Source organism: Phoenix dactylifera, chromosome 10 (assembly GCF_051530095.1).
Source record: "Phoenix dactylifera cultivar Ajwa chromosome 10, Ajwa_hap1_PhDact_Kaust_v1.1, whole genome shotgun sequence".
NCBI classification, from domain to species: Eukaryota; Viridiplantae; Streptophyta; class Magnoliopsida; order Arecales; family Arecaceae; genus Phoenix; species Phoenix dactylifera.
Genome location: NC_143199.1, coordinates 32914739 through 32933472, shown reverse-complemented (window position 1 = coordinate 32933472; position 18734 = coordinate 32914739). Strand labels below are relative to the sequence as shown.

The 18734-nt window shown below is 35.6% G+C and overlaps 1 protein-coding gene across 21 annotated transcripts in view; it reads left to right on the top strand.

Moving 5' to 3' along the window:
- Positions 1-18734, top strand: part of LOC148702366 (uncharacterized) — a 46904-nt gene that overhangs the window by 7806 nt on the left and 20364 nt on the right. For 3 of the 21 annotated variants that reach the window (XM_089925964.1, XM_089925962.1, XM_089925956.1), the window contains exons 10-16: positions 5310-5414; positions 12177-12282; positions 12533-12695; positions 13654-13719; positions 15225-15318; positions 15458-15570; positions 17456-17526. In XM_089925964.1, the coding sequence (XP_089782090.1) occupies positions 5310-5414; positions 12177-12282; positions 12533-12600 (279 nt within the window). In that variant the 3' untranslated portion in view covers positions 12601-12695; positions 13654-13719; positions 15225-15318; positions 15458-15570; positions 17456-17526. The other 18 variants (XM_089925966.1, XM_089925965.1, XM_089925967.1 and 15 more) reach the window with 18 other exon arrangements.

Here is an 18734-nt window from a genome sequence, read left to right as displayed (position 1 = left end):
TGAAGGACACTCTATAAGAGGAAGCTGACAGAACTTATCAATGAGGCAACCTTTTCTGGATATCCAAAGCAAATATTCTTGCAATTTTTTATCTAGCTGCATTAAATTAAAGTAATATGCTATATTCTAACAAGAATAACAACCCTGAGATCAGTTTTTGGTTTCTTTTTAATGATGGAATACCTGACATCAAGTTTAGTAGGGTGAGTATTTGACCTATATGTTACTTGTATAAGTTGTTTTAAATTTTCTTAGTAACAAAATAGTTTCAACTTTTTTCTTCTCTTCTACAGTCATGACACCGTGCTATTTTATCATTCATGTGGTGTCATGTGAATTATTATTGTTATGTTAGGATGGAATGTCAGCTAAGCCTTAGGTTCGCCGTACCGGTACCGAACCCCGTACCGGTGCCGCACTAGTATAGGTGTACCGAGTGTCGGTGCGGTACGGTATGCAGTACGCCAGGCATACCGACATTAGCGTACCGATACCGATACCCATCGTTATGGGTACGGTACGCCTAGTACGGATCGGTACCGACCGGTACAGCATACCAGCTGCTAAGGTCTTGTATCCATATTGATCAAGGTTCTGAAAGTGCATGTATGAGGACATTAGCTTCTGGGTTGGAATCATGAATTAGACTAAAACAACATGACACTATTGTAGGTTCTTTTACTTAACACTGGAAGCTAAAAGAAGCAAGAATATATGGCATAACTTACTTGTTTAGATCAAACAAGTATTAGAATATTAGAGTGACAAGGATGATAACATCCTTAAAATGTTTTACAGCACCAAACATCCAAATATAAGGCACCACCATAACATATGTGTGACTTCTACACTTACTATCTAATACAGTTTCCTTTTCACCAAACATCATGCTCTTTTTTTAATTTTACTTTTAGAATTTAAATTTAGTTTTAATCTGTTTTTATTGAAACCTATTTTACATGAAATGAAACCAGAAATACTTTGGCTTGAGGAACAACCAACACATGGCCCAAAACCAAAATTTATACCTTGAATTTCATTCATGTGCTTGTTTTGGTAACACTAGGTTTTAACTATCATACCCAGTTATTCTTTTAAAACTCAAATTTGTTGCTACTTTAACAAACATCTAGAAATAGCATGCACTAATTGGTTTTTTGGGATATCAAAATTCAAAGATTAGTACACCTGTAAGGCTGTAACAATAAATAAAAAGTTGGGGCTTGAAGCCAATCGTTGGTGAAGGCTTATTACCATAGAAAACACCCCCATCTATGCACAAGCAGCTCTTATACTTGCAATTGCTTTTACCCACATGAAAACATTTCATCAATATACAATTTCAATGTGCCTTTTTCTGATTACCCACCTAATAAGTTCATTTGGCTTTTCGATCATAACTACTTTCCACATCCACAAAAATCATGTGCAGCCTTTTCTTTCTACGAATATTATATTCATCATTTACCTGAGATAATTATATTCTTGGCATGATGTTAAATTGGTATTCTGAGTTGATATTACTTGTTTTTTTTTAACCTTTTTTTTTTTCTGAACACCCTTTAAAATAGCTTGACGTCATGACTCACAAATTTATATATTGTTCTTATATGTTAATATTGTTGTGCATTTTTTCTTCATTTATATAGTATCCTGTCACTTGTAGGATCTCATGAGATAGATTCCTCTATTTTGTTTGCTCCACTCATTTTCAAATGATGATCTGTTACTTCAGCATGCTGATACAATGATTGTTATGCAACAATAATAAGTCATCTGATATTTGTAACCTGGATGATCATTTTCATTCTTGATTTAGAAGAGGCTAAGGATCCTCCATTTAGTGGCAATGTTTGATGAAACTAACATTATCAATATGGAATTGATCTTTATATTGTTTGATTCCAATTGTGGATTCTTGAGTGATGGCATGATTTTGCCATAAGTGCTCTGCTTATGGATGCCCATTGTTTTGAACTTTTGGTCTTGTCTTTAAGAAGTCTAATGAACAATCAACTACAATATTTTTATTTGACAAATCTTCATTCTTGATTGTAGGCTGTCCATGTGATGAAGCTTCAATTTTATATTCATGTCACAATGATTCTTCAGTTTTGCGAGTCTTGACCTGTGGTTTTGCCTCAATTTCTTCAATACCTAATGCTCCTGCTATTTTATGTATTGTAGCATTTGTTGACATCACATCATTACTGATAGATGTCACTTTTGTGTCCAACTTCCCAAAAATATTTTTCTTGTATTTTACATACTGGTGAAGATCATTCATTTTGAAACCCAACTCCTCATTTCATTAACATGTTAAAGGGGAAAGAAACAAGAAGCAAATAGAAAGAATATCAAGAAATAAAACAAGGTAGGATTGTTTAGCTCTGATACTAAAATTGATGCAGGACAATAGGGGACTAGATTTGTTTCTGTGCGATGTTGGACCTAGAAGCGATAGATTAGGGTTTTGGAAAAAGGATTTAGTGGCAAAAGGACCTAGGAGAGTTTTTTAAGGGCTACTAAAGTATGGAAAGAATTCTAGTAGTCTTAAGGATTGAGGTACAACAATATAAACTGATTAAAGATCCAAGTATAATCAGATCTAAGATCAGTTATCGATCATATAAAATAAATAGTAATAATATGGAATCATAAGGAAAATAGAAGAGCATAGTGCAAAGATAGAAGAACAAAAGGGAAGAAGAATAAGAAGAAATAAAGAAAACATCACAGAAGGGGAAGGAAGATAGCTGAACCTTGGCTTCTTTGCTTTGTTTCAATCAAATCATCTCGAAAACCATCTTGATAATCAGATCTCAAGATATAGACTCAAAACCTTAGCAATGTTAAATTTTGACCCTTGAACTCAACAAATTCTAGCCATCAATTGAAATATAAGAAAAAAATTTCTAAAAGACATAAAAACTTTTATAAGTTGTTGCTACGGTACCATAAAAAATACCTGTGAATGGTACTCTCTACAGTAATGTCACAACAACTTGAAATTAAGAACTTTTATACATTACTTAGGCCCTATTTGGGGGAGCTGTTGGAAGTAGAGCTATCTGAAGTAAAGCTTTTATAAAAAACTGTTTGCTGTTTGGTAACTACATTTCTAAAGTGCTGTGGCACTTTAACATGTGTTTGGTAAATAAACTAAGAAAGTACTTTTATATGACAAAATTACCATAAAGGATATTGCATTGTATTATACAACAAAGCATAATAAAATATAACATATATTAATACATAAATATACGATATATATAATATTATTGTAATGTAAAATAATATTATTATAATATAGCATAATAGTAATATAGTTATTATAGTAAATTAATTTTTCATAATATAACATAATATTAAATTATTTAACATAACATATTTATTTATGCATTTATTTATTTATTTCCTTTTTTTCTTCTCTTTTTTTCTCTTTTTCTTTCCTTTCTTTTTTTTTCTTTTCTTTTTTCTTCCCTTCTTCTCCTTTCTTCTCCTTCCGCGAGGCCGGCGACGCCGGAAGGGGGCCGGACCACGGGAGGGGGCCGGGACGGCGGGCCGCGGCAACCATGGAAGGGGGCCCGGGAGGGGCCAGGATGGGGAGGCGCTGGCCATGGCTGCCCCTTCCTCCCCTTCCTCTTTTTTTTGTTTGTTTGTTTTACCTCTCACCGCCCGACGGCTGTGGTGGGTCGTAGCGGCGAGCCGGACGTCGGTGCCGGCTCGCCGGAGCGACATGCCACAGCGGCGGCCACGGGTGGTGGCTGGCGTGGTGGCTGCCACCGTGGGCAGCCATGTGCTGCCTGCTAAAACAGAAAAAAAATAGGGACGACGGCTTTGAGAGGAAGAAGAAGATAGAGAGGGAGAGGGAGGGGGGGTGGGTGAGAGAGGAAGAGGCGGTGGCCATGGCTGCCCCTTCTCCCCTTCCTTTTTCTTTTTTGGTTTGTTTTACTTCCCACCTGGCGGCTGCGGTAGGTCGCGGGGGCAAGCCGGGGAGGTGGCCAACGTGGTGGCTGCCTCCCAAAACAAAATAATAATAATAAAAAATATAGGGACGACAACGTTGAGAGGAAGAAGAAGATAGAGAGGGAGAGGGAGGGGGATGGGTGAGAGAGGAAGAGGAGGTGAGATGACGGTTTTGGGAGAAAAAAGTGAGATTTAAATGGGGATATTTTGGTCCAAAAAATAGGTTCCCGACAAAGCGGAAAACAGCGTTTTCGGAAAGCTTCAAATTGGAGCTTCTCCCCAAAAGCTATTTTCAGCTTCCCAAAAAAGCTGAAACAGCTTTCTGAAAATTTTCAAACACTATTTTTTATCTAAAAATACTTTTGGAGGGTCAGAAAGTGCTTTATGGCCCTCCAAAAGCTCCCCCAAACAGGGCCTTAAATTGCTTGATAAAGCATGTGACTGCTTGGATCCTTTACATCTGTACTCTCCCACATCAATATGCTAATGAGTTAAAACTTAAAACCATAAAAAAATGATAGAAAATTTATTAAAAATCTTCCTACGTCCACATATATGTTTTATTCTTCCCCCTTAATCTAACCCATGCTATGGTAATTGTATCATGCACATTATTTCCTATCATGGCTTGATCCATTGATCTTACATCTTGTCATATCATGTACAGTGTTCTTCTGTTAAACAAACACTACAGTGGTTGTAATTTGAAAAAGGTACCTTCTGCTGGAAGCTGGGAAACACAGTAAGAACTCAATATAAAGGAATCCATTGGATAACTTACGTACATATAAGACATTTTGATGAAACCCGATTGAGGCATTTATATTTGCTTGTCTGGCTACTGCCTCCATCATATTCATAGTTTGATTTTACCTGACTTCTGCATCCATCTAAACATTGCTGGTGCCTTTGTATGGTCCTTGTCGCTGTTGCTTCCCTCTGCCAGCTTTCTCGCATTTGCCTCCGCTACAATAATTGCTGCTGCTGCTGCTGGTATGTTGCCGCTACCTTACTATGGCCACTGCCACTGGTTGCTGCCCTCATTTAGTTGTCCTGAGCTCTGGCATCACAGATAAACGGTGTTAAACAGAAGTTCCTGTTATCTTTGTAAAGCAAATAAAGGTAAAGGAAAATATAATGTTAAGTATGCCATGTTGGGGTTGGCCGGTGGGGGTGGTGGGTGGTGGGCTGGGTTTTACCGACATTAGCTACAGGTTGATTGAGTGGAAAGCATCTTATAAAACATAATGGAGAAAGGACATATTACTATTTTATAAGCTTATCATCTTGATGTTACCAATTCGAAGTTGCTTGGCTGCCTTTTGCAACGTGTAATTCAGGTCTACCGAGGCTGTACACTTGATGGCAGTATTGTGGCTGTAAAAGTCCAGCGACCAGACTTGCTTCATGTGATTATGCGAGATATCTACATTTTACGTCTTGGGGTCAGTATTGACATGCATTGTAGATTTCATAACTTGCTTAATTTTGCACTCTTTTTCTTTTTGCTCAAGTTGTTCTCTTCAAATGTTTTTATTTTAATTATTATTAACGAAACAACTGCTTGTGTTGCTCTAACAATTTGCCTATATCATATAACAAAATTGCAATGTTAGTCAAAACTCCACTTTCATGTATATGTAGCTTCTACTTACGAACTAGTACTTTAGTTCATCTATGCTGCATAAAACCAATATTTATCACTTTTTCTGATTAATAACTCGTGGTTAACACTACCAAAGTAAGAAGAGGATAAGGTCGAAGTACATGTGCCAAAATGACAATGACAATTTTTTTTTTGTCATTTTTCTATAATATCATGAGTACTAAGTCTTTCATGAGGGTAGATAATGGGGATCGTGATGGAATTCAAGTCCACAAAAGGCAAGCAAAGAAACATATGAACCTTTGGATTGACTTGGATGACCTGGTGGCACGATATGGGAACTTCATGAATATCATGGAATATCATTGGTGTTTGTCAAGTTTTATATCTTATTGTCATTTGTTTTTATATTTTAATTATATTTTCTGTTTTAGCCATGCTTTGTTGAGTATAGTTTATTGTTTGAAAAGGACTGAATTAAGTGATTAGATTAGTCACATGTTTTATTAAAAAGTCAAGAGGTCATTTTAGGAATTACATAAGAGGCAGGTTACTGTACATGATAATGTGGCATGAATAGCAATGCTACAGTGCTGTGCCTTGTTAAGGCTTCTTTGTTTTAGGTTTTTTCATGAACATTGTGTGCAGAATTTTCATCAATGAAATCAAAGTTCTCTTTCTCTTTTCCCTGCATGTGAGGCCTGAAATATGGGTGTGAGGCCCTAGAAAGTGATTCCCTATCAAAACGGTGTGAGATCGGTTTGTTTTCTTTTCTTCCTTCTGGAAAATATCTTTTCGCTGCATTTATTTTTTTTCTCTTTTCTTTTGTTTTTGCCATATTGTAGCCTAAAACAAATACACTTCTACTTCTCTCGCAGTAGTTACTTTGTAGCCATCAATTAACACCTATTTCTGGCTTTGATCTGTCTAAAACCTGATTCATGTGTCCAATCAGATTTGCAACTTCTGCAGACCTGTAAGCCCTCCTTCTTTGGTTCTAGAAAACCTTGCTGTAAATCAGCATATCCTAAATCTAGTTCTTGGAGGGCATCAATGATCACTATAACCGAAAAGAAAATCTTGTAAATTGGGCTGTCGTACATGATCTACATGTTAAAAACAGGAAAATGACTGGATCTGGACAGTGATTGCAGCGTATTCACCTACATGAATGAAGATCTATTGCTTTGCATTCTTCAAGAATTCTAGTAATTTTCAATACTTTTGTTGCAGGATCATATACTTCATTTGTGAAAAGCTATTGCCAGAATCTGATTTCAGGAAGTGGCATTTAGGCATCTATATCAAGCATCTCCTTTGCATTGAAATATGTTGTAATTTGAGTCCTAATACTGGTAGTTTCTTAATTTTAATTTCAGATTGCTATTTAGTGTCACATAGAATCATATTTCAATTACTTACATTCATAGTATTTATGCTTTGAAATTATATTTGTGTGGCATTAATTATTAGGTTCGCTAGGGTGGTCTTGCATCAGCATGCCATTTTGTGACTTATACGGCTAAAGCTTTGTCAAAAGATTGGGCATCCTTCATCATGTTGTGGAACTGGGCTTCCTCAGTGGTGAACTTGTATTTAGGTAAAAAAGATTCTTCATCTTGTTGTAGAATGTGGGCTTCCTTTTGAATATTGCTCAATTACCACAAGTCATTACTGAAGTAGCTAACCATGTCACAATAAATTCTGTATTTGTAATTTTGAAGAAGTTGATCAACTCTAGGGAGCAAGCCTACTATTGACATGTACCAACTATACCGTATTGTGCAAGTAATGTATTTATATGGTATCAAGGTTCGGTTCGGCATATGAGTTGAATTGGTTCATACCGTTCTAAACCAAGTGGAACTATCTTGTACCTAGGGGTGGCAATCGGGGTTGGATCAGATACGGATCGGGTAAAAAATTTATCAACCCAAACCTAACCTATATATTAAATAACTCAAAATTCTAAATCTGAATCCAACCTGTTTATTAAACAGATAACCCAACCCGACCCACATAACTATTTATTAAATAGTTTAAACAGTTTAAAAGAGTCAAACAAGTTTTTAACGAGTTAAATGGATTTAAATAAACGAGTCGGGTTAAATATGATAGAAATAGGTTAATCAGATTTCACATAGGTTAAACATGTTTTAAACAGGTTAAATAGGTTGGGTCATAACCCGATCCAATAATTAAACGAGTCAAAATGGGTTAAATGGATTAAGGGTTTAAACCTAAATCTAACCTATTTAATAAGACCCATTTATGATCCAAACCCATTTTTGTCAATTCTAAACCTGCTTAAAGCAGGTCGTTCGCAGATCAGGTTGACGGGTCTGGTCATAAATTGTCACCCTTACTTGTACCATCTAAAATTAGAGGTGCGTACCATACCATATCATACTATACTAATCTATATTGTCCGGTTGCAGGCGGTACCATAATAAAAAGTGAGACAAAGAGGGGGTCGGGATATTTCTTGGAATGTGGTGCATGCGATACTTTACCAAAATGGCAACATACTATTATGGTACCTGATACTAAGATTGCGAGCCTTGCAAGAAAAATTTACATACCATGAGGGTAATTATCCTATCTATCATATGTAATTGTAGTTTATTCAAACTATTTTGGTTTATTTGCATCCGGAAGCAAAATGATTGCAGACATATGTTATTGGAAATATGGGATAAACGTAATGTATAACGGCTACATCTGATGGCACTAAATGAGTTCTAATAGAACAAATAATTGCTAGCAGGTTGGTGCAAATTGCAAAATGAGGCCTGGCATGGGTTTAGGATCTTTGAAGATATGACATTCATATCTTTAGGTTGATGGTTATCACTAATTTGGAGTGGTTGGAGGGTGTACCAGCTAGCGACCAGTTCAGCATAGTACAAGTATTTGCTATGCCGTTTTAGGAAGTACCGAAAATAGGAAGAGAGGAGAAGAGGGAGGAAAGGAGGGAGGAAGGGGTAGGAGCTTCTAAACCCAAACCAAGCGAGAGAGAGAGAAACAAAAAGAGAGAGAGGGAGGGAGAGGGGCTGAGGAAGGGGGAGGGTCGCTAGCTTACTGGTGAGAGGGAGCGAGTAGTAATGGCCATCAATATGAACGGTGGAGTGGGGATTGCGAGCGGCCGGGGAGGGGGGGGGGGCGCTTCAAACCATCATGAGCATCAGAGGTTGGGGGGGGGGGTCAGTCGAGTCTTTTTTTTTTGGAGCTGATGGGGGCATCAATCGACTTGCTCTTTCGAGCAAATAATTGGTGCTGAAGACTCAAACCTGCCAACTCAAATGGGCTGAAGGTTGAACTGTTGAATGTGTGGCACAACCTGAACCAACCGGTTTGGCATAGTTTGGCAATTCTTGAATAAAAAAAAATATTTTTATATATCTAGAAAGGCTTCCTCATTGATAAGTACTGACAGCTTCCTCTTGAAAAATCTGTCCTTTTCTGAATTTTGTTTCATATATTCTTGACATTCTGCATAAATCATTCTATTTAAAGCATTGTAGTTGGAATACTTTGTTGGTGCATTTGGGATATTTGAAACATACATGTTTTAAAGTATGAAAAAGAAACCAAAACTGATCTCAGGGTTGTTATTCTTGTTGGAATGTGGCATATTACTTTAATTTAATGCAGTTTGCTTTGGATATCTAGAAAAGGTTGCCTCATTGATAAGTTCTGTCAGCTTCCTCTCATAGAGTGTCCTTCATTGGTGCAACAGGAATATCCGAAACATATCTTTTGGTTGAAGATTTAAAGAGAGCACAAACTATATTAGGATTGTTATTCTTCTTGGAAGGTATTATAAACTTTTAATTTAATCAATGCAGCTAACATTTTTGAGGAAGGTAGCAAAAAGGCAGAGTGATCTTAGTCTCTATGCTGATGAGCTTGGCAAAGGTTTAGTTGGCGAGTTGGATTACACGAAAGAAGCTGCAAACGCCTTTTGAGTTTTTGGTTTTTATATGCTAATGATTATTTATAGGTTTTCAGTACAATAAGTTTTTTTTTCCACTAATGATTTCTTTTCTAGATTTTCAGTATAATATGTTTTTCCCCTCTCCCTCATGATTATCATATCTATGTTTTACAGGAAGCTCATTCCCAATATAAATTTATATCGGTTCCAAAAGTTCTTAGAAAATTAACCAGAAAGAGAGTTTTAACTATGGAGTAGATGATAGGTGAAATTCCAAATAACTTACTTCTGCCTTCCAGGGGATTTGGTCAAGGAGGTAATCAATACTCAGAGAGGATAAAATTGGAGGCCAAAACATGCATTCTTGATCTGGTGTGCACTGATTACTAGTAGAACTACTTTCTCCATTTCTATAACATCTATGTTAACATAATTGATTATAATTTGTGCATGTATTCATGTGCATGATATACTATGTCACCATGAGCCTGACTAGCATCCGCATGCCAAGATTTTATCTGCTCTCATGCCCCGTAATAAATATAAGTCAAATGGTGATGTTCTTTTGTTATCTTCTGTCATAAGAAGAGTATGTATACGATGTACTTTCTACTATCTTTGAAAAGCCAACACAGTAGGTCTCAGAATCTAATTTTTTTAGGATTAGCTGGATTCAGTCTGCCGTCTTGCTTAGTTGTATCTAAAACACATTGACTTTTAATTTGCAGATCAAACGAAGCTTTTCTTTATTTTTTTATTTAAAATAAAATAGAAAGTCTTATCATTTGGTATTCTACAACAAGGTATGCCATCTTGGTACTGGACCCCGTACTAGTACCAATCTATTACTATGTCGGTATGCTTGGTATGGGGGTTAGTTGGGCGTATCGACACTTGGTATGCCCCTCATACTGTATACCGATTCGATACTGGTACGATATGATATGGTTGGTACACACCGGTACCGACTGGTACGGCATTTCTTGTTTTGCAATTTATTTGTATATCTTTTTCCTCTTCTAGTTTTGTTATTTGGCCTTGATCGTGACTAAAATTTTAAACTTGCAACCTCAGATGAAGAAAACCTTCTTTTTTTCCAATTATATTTGAAGTATCTATCAACATATATTTTATGCCCTCCGATATACTTTCTTTGTTTTTCTTTTAGAAAAATTCTTCCTCCCCTTATTTTCATTTTTCTAGTCAATAAGTAAAAATTTCTAGAAATATGGAGTAAGATATACATATTTTACTTGTTGAACTTCAAATTTCATCTTTAACTTCATGTTTATTCTTTTTACTGCTCAACTTCATGGTATGTGTAATTTTTTAATGAAATCAAGCATAGTTACTTTTTTCAATATTTGAAAACTTATTGTTCTAGGAGTTATACATTTAGTTCTATCCTGAAACAAAGTATGCATGCCATTTAAGTCCTGTCTCAGAGTTCAGGCTGTTAATTGTTGGTTAATTGCAATGGATCTTTCTATTTTACTAATGTACGTGGGTCCAACTTGTGGAAAAAAGAAAAATAGAAAATTGTATGGGATTGCTTCAAATTTAGACCCTTTCTTATTGCATGCGTGGTTATATGTGGGTTGTTAAGTGACTTTGCATTTTTTTTCGTCTACTGATGATAAGGGAGGCAAGATGCCACCCTGTATTTTATTACTGAAAGAGAGTGACTATGCAAATGTAGGTGCCTCTGTTTTGTCATTCTCTGCTTATGACTGCTACCATTTAACTCTTCTAAGTTCTTATAGTGAATCTGGTTAGAAAATCATGCATTTTATTTGTGTAGATTCTTAGGAGATAAAACTTGAAACATGATCTCTGTTTTAGTATTTTTAATCAATCTCCATTTTACTCAGATTAGATAGTACAATCCAAATGAGCATAGCAGTTGAATAATTTCTCTATTTCAAAGATCAAGGTTCCTCACAGTCAGGTTCAATGCAATTGTCCCCTATTAGCGGAGTACCCCTCTTCTTGATTAGGGTTTGAGGACAGCAATGGCTTGATGAACCGCTCCATTCACCCTGTGTTGACCGTGAAGTTTGCTTAAAGTTAGATTGGAAAAAGAGAGTATCAAAAAGTTAAATTCTGATCTGAGTAGGCTCGATAGAGGGAATACCCCAACCCTGAGAATTGGGGTCTGGTCTTCCCATCCTAGTTGACATTCTAGCAAAGTTTGTCTTTTGATAGCTGATGAACCTGGGGATCCCTTCCCTGTACCCATATGTGTTTCCATAGATCTTACAGTTGCAGGTTTGTTCGCAAGCAAATCATACCCATATTATTTCTAAACTCATTTTCTCAGTGATTCTAAACAAATCATATCCATATGTGTTTCCATAGAAAGTCTGTGTAATTTAAAAATTCTCATACAGGTTGGGATAATATGTAACTGAATACTGAATAGTGAATTCTTATGAATTTCTATTTTATTTAGTCTAAAATATATTATATATATTCCCTCTAGTTGAGTTGAAAATGATTAAACCAAGATATTGATATTTAGTCTATACTTTTTTAATACTGACATTCTCCTTCAAACCCAATATATCTATTAGTTTTGTTAATTTTTTGGAAGATGGATTCTGATCAATTAATTTATCTATGCAACCCAATAACCATGCTATTTCATGTTTGTGTCAATTTAAGGTTAATAAAGGAGTGGAAGCTACACTAGTTCAACTTTTTGATACAGCCTATTACATGCTGATCCTCATCCCGGGAACTTGCGTTATACACCTGAAGGATGTATTGGGTATGACAAACTTGTTTCATTCATGAGATATGCAATTCTTAGTTTCATTTGTGAAACAAAAATAATGGAGATGCCTTTAGTTGCATCATATCCAGTTGTGCACAAGAAGATTCACTTCAGCTGCTGAAAGATGCAGTAGTTCATTGGAATGACTCGGCATCTGCTCCTCTGCTTCGAAGTGAAATTGTTTTTCATGTTCTCTCTGTTTCTTTAAGAAGTGCGAATTGTTAATTTTTACCTAACTTTTTAGGTTTCTTGATTTTGGTTTGCTTTGTCGGATGGAGAAGAAACATCAGCTTGCTATGCTTGCTTTCATAATGCACATAGTAAATGGAGACTGGGGTGCGCTTGTTTATGATTCGACTGAGATGGATATTGTTAGGCCCGGAACCAATCTACGTCGTGTGAAAATGGTATTCCATTCATTACCAAATTTCTTTTTTCATCTTTTTAACTGAACATCTTAGCAAGGTGCTAAAAGAAGACCAGTTTGTTGTAGCGTGTGCTTACATGCGACTTGTAGTAAGTGGTATGATAAAAGAGGGACAAATTAGAGAACAAAAGAAAATGACCTAAATGGGAAACTATAATATTAAACTGCAAGCATCTAAGAGGGAGAAAAAAAGGCCATAAAAGAAGTGCTACAAGATAAAATACCTGCATACAAAGTTTACTCTTTTTCACGCATTCACTGAGATCACTGTGTTTTGGTAGAGAAGATAACAAAAAGCTTAAATTGGCCTATTTTTTCCTTGCACACATTTATAGAAATCTTAGCAGCAAGAGAAATACAAATGAGCTTCGTAATTTCTTCTGATTATATCACCACTTGCCAGTTGGACAAAATTATCTTTTACAGAGTGTTCTTTAATTAGAGCTGCGATTTGTAGCTGGTGTTGATGGGAAAAGGCTTGGATGATTATGATGGAATGCTTTTGTTGGCATCAGCTCTTATAAAACATAATTTCTCTGTTAAATTGGTTATAGATTGCTTCGGAAGTGAATTTCAATTACTGATCATTAACTATATGATCCGAGGATGTCTTAATTTTACATAGTAATGATGGTTAAATGGTTTGTGGTGAGGACTCCTGAAGACCTTGTGGAAGACTCCTGGAAAAATAAGCAAATGATTAAATTTAAATTCCAATAAGGTACCGTACAAAGTGTGATGACTTGTGGAGGAACAAACAATATGACATAGGCGAAATTTAGCATGGAGATTGGCACAGTAGCATACTCCAGATAATAATGCAGACAAACAGTTGTGCAAATGATCTGCATCATACTATACTTTATTTTTCCATTCCTCTGTAGTTTTTATGAAAATATATGCTCAATATGTTTTCTTGCCTTTGCTTAATGTACCAGGATTTGGAAGAGGCCTTGGATGAGGTAGTCTTCAATGATGGAATACCTGACATCAAGTTTAGTAGGGTTAGTATTTGACCTATATGTTACTTGTATAAGTTGTTTTAAATTTTCTTAGTAACAAAATAGTTTCAACTTTTTTCTTCTCTTCTACAGTCATGATACCGTGCATTTTTATCATTCATGTGGTGTCATGTGAATTATTATTGTTATGTTAGGATGGAATGTCAGCTAAGGTCTTGTATCCATATTGATCAAGGTTCTGAAAGTGCATGTATGAGGACATTAGATTCTGGGCTGGAATCATGAATTAGACTAAAACAGCATGACACTATTGTAGGTTCTTTTACTTAACACTGGAAGCTAAAAGAAGCAAGAATATATGGCATAACTCGCTTGTTCAGATCAAACAAGTATTAGAATATTAGAGTGACAACGATGATAACATCCTTAAAAAGTTTTACAGCATCAAACATCCAAATATAAGGCACCACCATAACATGTGTTTGACTTCTACACTTACTATCTAATACAGTTTCCTTTTCACCAAACATCATGCTCTTTTTTTAATTTTACCTTTAGAATTAAAATTAAGTTTTAATCCGGTTTTATTGAAACCTATTTTACCTGAAATGAAACCAGAAATACTTTGGCTTGAGGAACAACCAACACATGGCCCAAAACCAAAATTTATACCTTGAATTTCATTCATGTGCTTGTTTTGGTAACACTAGGTTTTAACTATCATACCCAGTTATTCTTTTAAAACTCAAATTTGTTGCTACTTTAACAAACATCTAGAAATAGCATGCACTAATTGGTTTTTTGGGATATCAAAATTCAAAGATTAGTACACCTGTAAGGCTGTAACAATAAATAAAAAGTTGGGGCTTGAAGCCAATCATTGGTGAAGGCTTATTACCATAGAAAACACCCCCATCTATGCACAAGCAGCTCTTATACTTGCAATTGCTTTTGCCCACATGAAAACATTTCATCAATATACAGATTCAATATGTCTTTTTCTGATTACCCACCTAATAAGTTCATTTGGCTTTTCGATCATAACTACTTTCCACATCCACAAAAATCATGTGCAGCCTTTTCTTTCTACGAATATTATATTCATCATTTACCTGAGATAATTATATTCTTTGCATGATGTTAAATTGGTATTCTGAGTTGATATTACTTATTTTTTTTAACCTTTTTTTTTCTGAACACCCTTTAAAATAGCTTGACGTCATGACTCACAAATTTATATATTGTTCTTATATATTAATTTTGTTGTGCATTTTTTCTTCATTTATATGGTATCCTGTCACTTGTAGGATCTCAGATAGATTCCTCTATTTTGTTTGCTCCACTCATTTTCAAATGATGATCTGTTACTTCAGCATGCGGATACAATGATTGTTATGCAACAATAATAAGTCATCTGATATTTGTAACCTGCATAATCATGTTCATTCTTGATTTAGATATCAGCATACACAACACAGATTTTACTTAATTGTTTGAAAAAAGATCTTTGTCTGTTCTGGTGGCCAACAGTTACCCATGTTTTGCAGGTTCTAGGTAAAATTTGGTCCATAGCACTTAAGTATCAATTCCGTATGCCACCATATTATACATTGGTCTTGTGCTCTCTAGCTTCCCTGGAAGGTTAGCTTATTCTATTCCCGTGTTGGCATGCACAGTGCACACATGGGTGACAACCACATGCGTCATAGAAATACATGTGCATGGCATGCACACTCGAATTATTATGTTTAAGATTGTTTATAGTTGTTTTCATCATCAGGATTGGCACTGGCTGCAGATCAAAATTTTAAGACATTTCAATCTGCATACCCTTATGTTGTCCAGAAACTTCTTTATGATAATTCAGCTTCTACAAGGAGAATGTTATACTCGGTATACCTTTTTCTTTTTTCTGTTTGGCGCCTCCAGATTTGTTTAACTTGCGTTTATGCTTTTTATTGTTATTCTTCAATTATCTTTTACCTGTACTACTCCAAGTATGGTTTTATTTCACACCTTATTGATGTTTCACATGGAACATTTTTTTTAATTAAACAACAAGGTTGTCAGCATTCGCTTTAGCGTGGCTAGACAATAGAGTAAAAACCACAATATCAAGGTATGCCGTACCGGCCTGAATCGGGCGGTACAGGACATACCGTACCATATTGGTTTGGTACCGATATCCGATATGGGTGGCATACCGACACTCAGTATACCAAAAAAAATTCTGTATCATAGTGTACCAACACTGTGCTAGTGTGGTACCGATATCCGATATGGGTGGCATACCGACACTCAGTATACCAAAAAAAATTCTGTATCATAGTGTACCAACACTGTGCTAGTGTGGTACCGATACAAGGTCCGGTACGGAGACGGCGAACCTTGCATAATATTTTTCATTGTCATGTTTTATACTTCTTTGCCAACATATTTGAAACATGCTCCTCATTTAAAAAGCACTCCTTTTTTAGTTATGTAGATATTACATTATGTATGCTTTGGTGCATACTGCATAGCATCAGAAAATAATCACTTACATATAATAAATATAGATGGAGAATTTAGATAATGTTACTACAGCTTAACCATAAAGGCAATTTTACAGAATGAAAGGAAAAAACAATGTGTGAAATATATGAAGAAATTTCGCTAGAAAAAGAAATAACATGTATTCATTGGGATGAGAAGAGAGCATCGAGATGGAATGATACTAATAAAGACTTGATTTAACATGGAAGAGCAGATTGTATAGGAAATGAAGATACCTGCTGGGGAAGAAGAATTTGGTGATTGGAATATTGTAGGAGATAGAATATTTGAGTTTGCGATAATATGTAATTTAGGAGTTACATTCTATAAGATGAGAATTGGGCACTTAGATAATTCTAAAGCTGGTAAAGTTTCTCTTCTGGAATATGGAGTGCATGGGTTGTTAAAGTTACAATAGGATGGAGCTCATATTATATAACATTTGTTATTGGTTGTTTTGCAGGTGGATCTCCCTCCCTTTCTCTCAAAAAAGACATTAGTCAGTGGTAGTTGATGCAGGTTTTAAGCCCATAGCTTAATGATTTAGCTATTTCATGACATAAAATACTTACGGGTGTGTGCATAAAAAAGAATCAAGAAAGAATGTACTTAAAGCTATCTACTTGAAGTGGAAAAGTTAGAGGTTGAATGATGTCAAAAATGGAGTAGAATGTAGACATAGTTGCGATGAAAGTAATGAAGGCTTTTGTTATCCTCTTTTTAGATGAAGTTATATTCCTTTAAGAAACCTAATGACTTTGAATATTATCTTTATCAAGACTTTAAGTACCGACCAGTACGAGGCATATCTTACTATACCATTAGGGAACTAGTACTTGGCATGCTCCCTATACTGACACTGCTCTTATATTAGATGCTTAAAGAAGGTAACAAAAAAGGATATTCTATGGGTTGAGATTATGGCATTAGCTGGATAGAAAATTATAGAGTTAGTAGGGGGCTTGGTTGCAAGTTTCAAAGTGCTGGCCATATTTTTTTTTTCTGTTTTATGCGGCTCAAAAGACGTATCTTAACCTCATGCTATTTGTATATGGATGTGGTTCCTTGTTGATGAAATGGTTAGATCTCTGCATTGGGATATGAGTGTTCATCTCTATATATGTTGACATAGTTCACCAAGTCTTCCAACTGAAATTGATTCATTCTGTACCTTCATGTCCTGTTGGTAAATATTCTGCATAGAGAAACAGTAGGCTTACAATTTTCGATGCTCCCCATGTAGGTTGTCTTCAACAAAAGGAGGGAATTCCAGTGGAATTTTATTTTGCTGTTTCTGAGAATAGGTTCAATGAGGTAAGCTGTGATATTTTTCTCAATAAAACTTGTGGAAGAATACATGATTGTTCCTCTTAATTTGATGACAATTTACTAGCACAAAGCAATAAGCTTTCTACAGAACTTATGTTTTTTCTGCTTCCTTAGCAAAAGATTACTCAGCACTGAAGGTTTTCAACTACAGAAATGAAAACTACAATGTGCTACCGCAATTTATTTCATTTAATAAGCTCACTTTTAAGGATGAAATATATTGAGGACATGGTGGCTTTGGTATCCAAATTAGAGAAATACTAGCATTCTGGAGTTCTGCTCTGAACAAGTTTAAGCAGAAAACTTTGAATATTACGTACTCCAAAAATTTGTACTTATTCCTAGAGATATCACTGCCTTGCTTACTTGCATAGGATACTATATCATTGTCAGCTCCTCATCCTTAACTTACAAGCCTATTCCTGTCTTTAAATTCTGTGTTAAGGTTCGATTACTGTAATAGGCGGATGTCAACCTGGTACCAAACTTATGTAGAAATGTTTTGGTCAAATATGGGCAAAAGAGGTGCTGCCACTAAGTCTGAATTGATAGGAAGTAGAGCATACTGTCATCGGTAAAGCAGTTTGATGTGCAACTGGGTAGCAACGCCCCAAGATAACACTGGACTTGAGAAGTTCTAGAAGAAATATAAAAAGACAAAACAGATATGTGGGACTGCATTTTTCAGAAAAAATTATATGCTAAAGAGCCAAATTAAAGGACAGTATGATACTCTGTCATTGTTAGGGGAAAAATCTTTCGTTTTTTCCTCTAACTGAAAAATTTCTGTAAAAATATTTTAGGGATACAAGCTGCATTAAGTTATTTTCTACAGAAGTATTGAGATATGAACATAGATACTTTGAAGACCATCTCACACATAACATTTTGATTCTATGTTACTTCGCCCTGTCAATCCTCCAGGACCCAAATAACTCCATTTTTGCCCATGAACGATTTGTGTCAATGGATTAGTTCGATCCAAAACGTACTTTCATTGATTTTTTTTGACTAACTCAGGAACTTTGGCCGGATTGGATTTCTTTATGACCGACATGGTCGGATCTTGTCTCCCCACAATCTCTTTCTGGTTGAGGAACCCACGTTTTCCGGTCTTAGCATATTGATTTCTTGAGGAAAGATTTGGGAGACTTCTTATATTGATTTCACTTGATCATAACATCAGATATCTT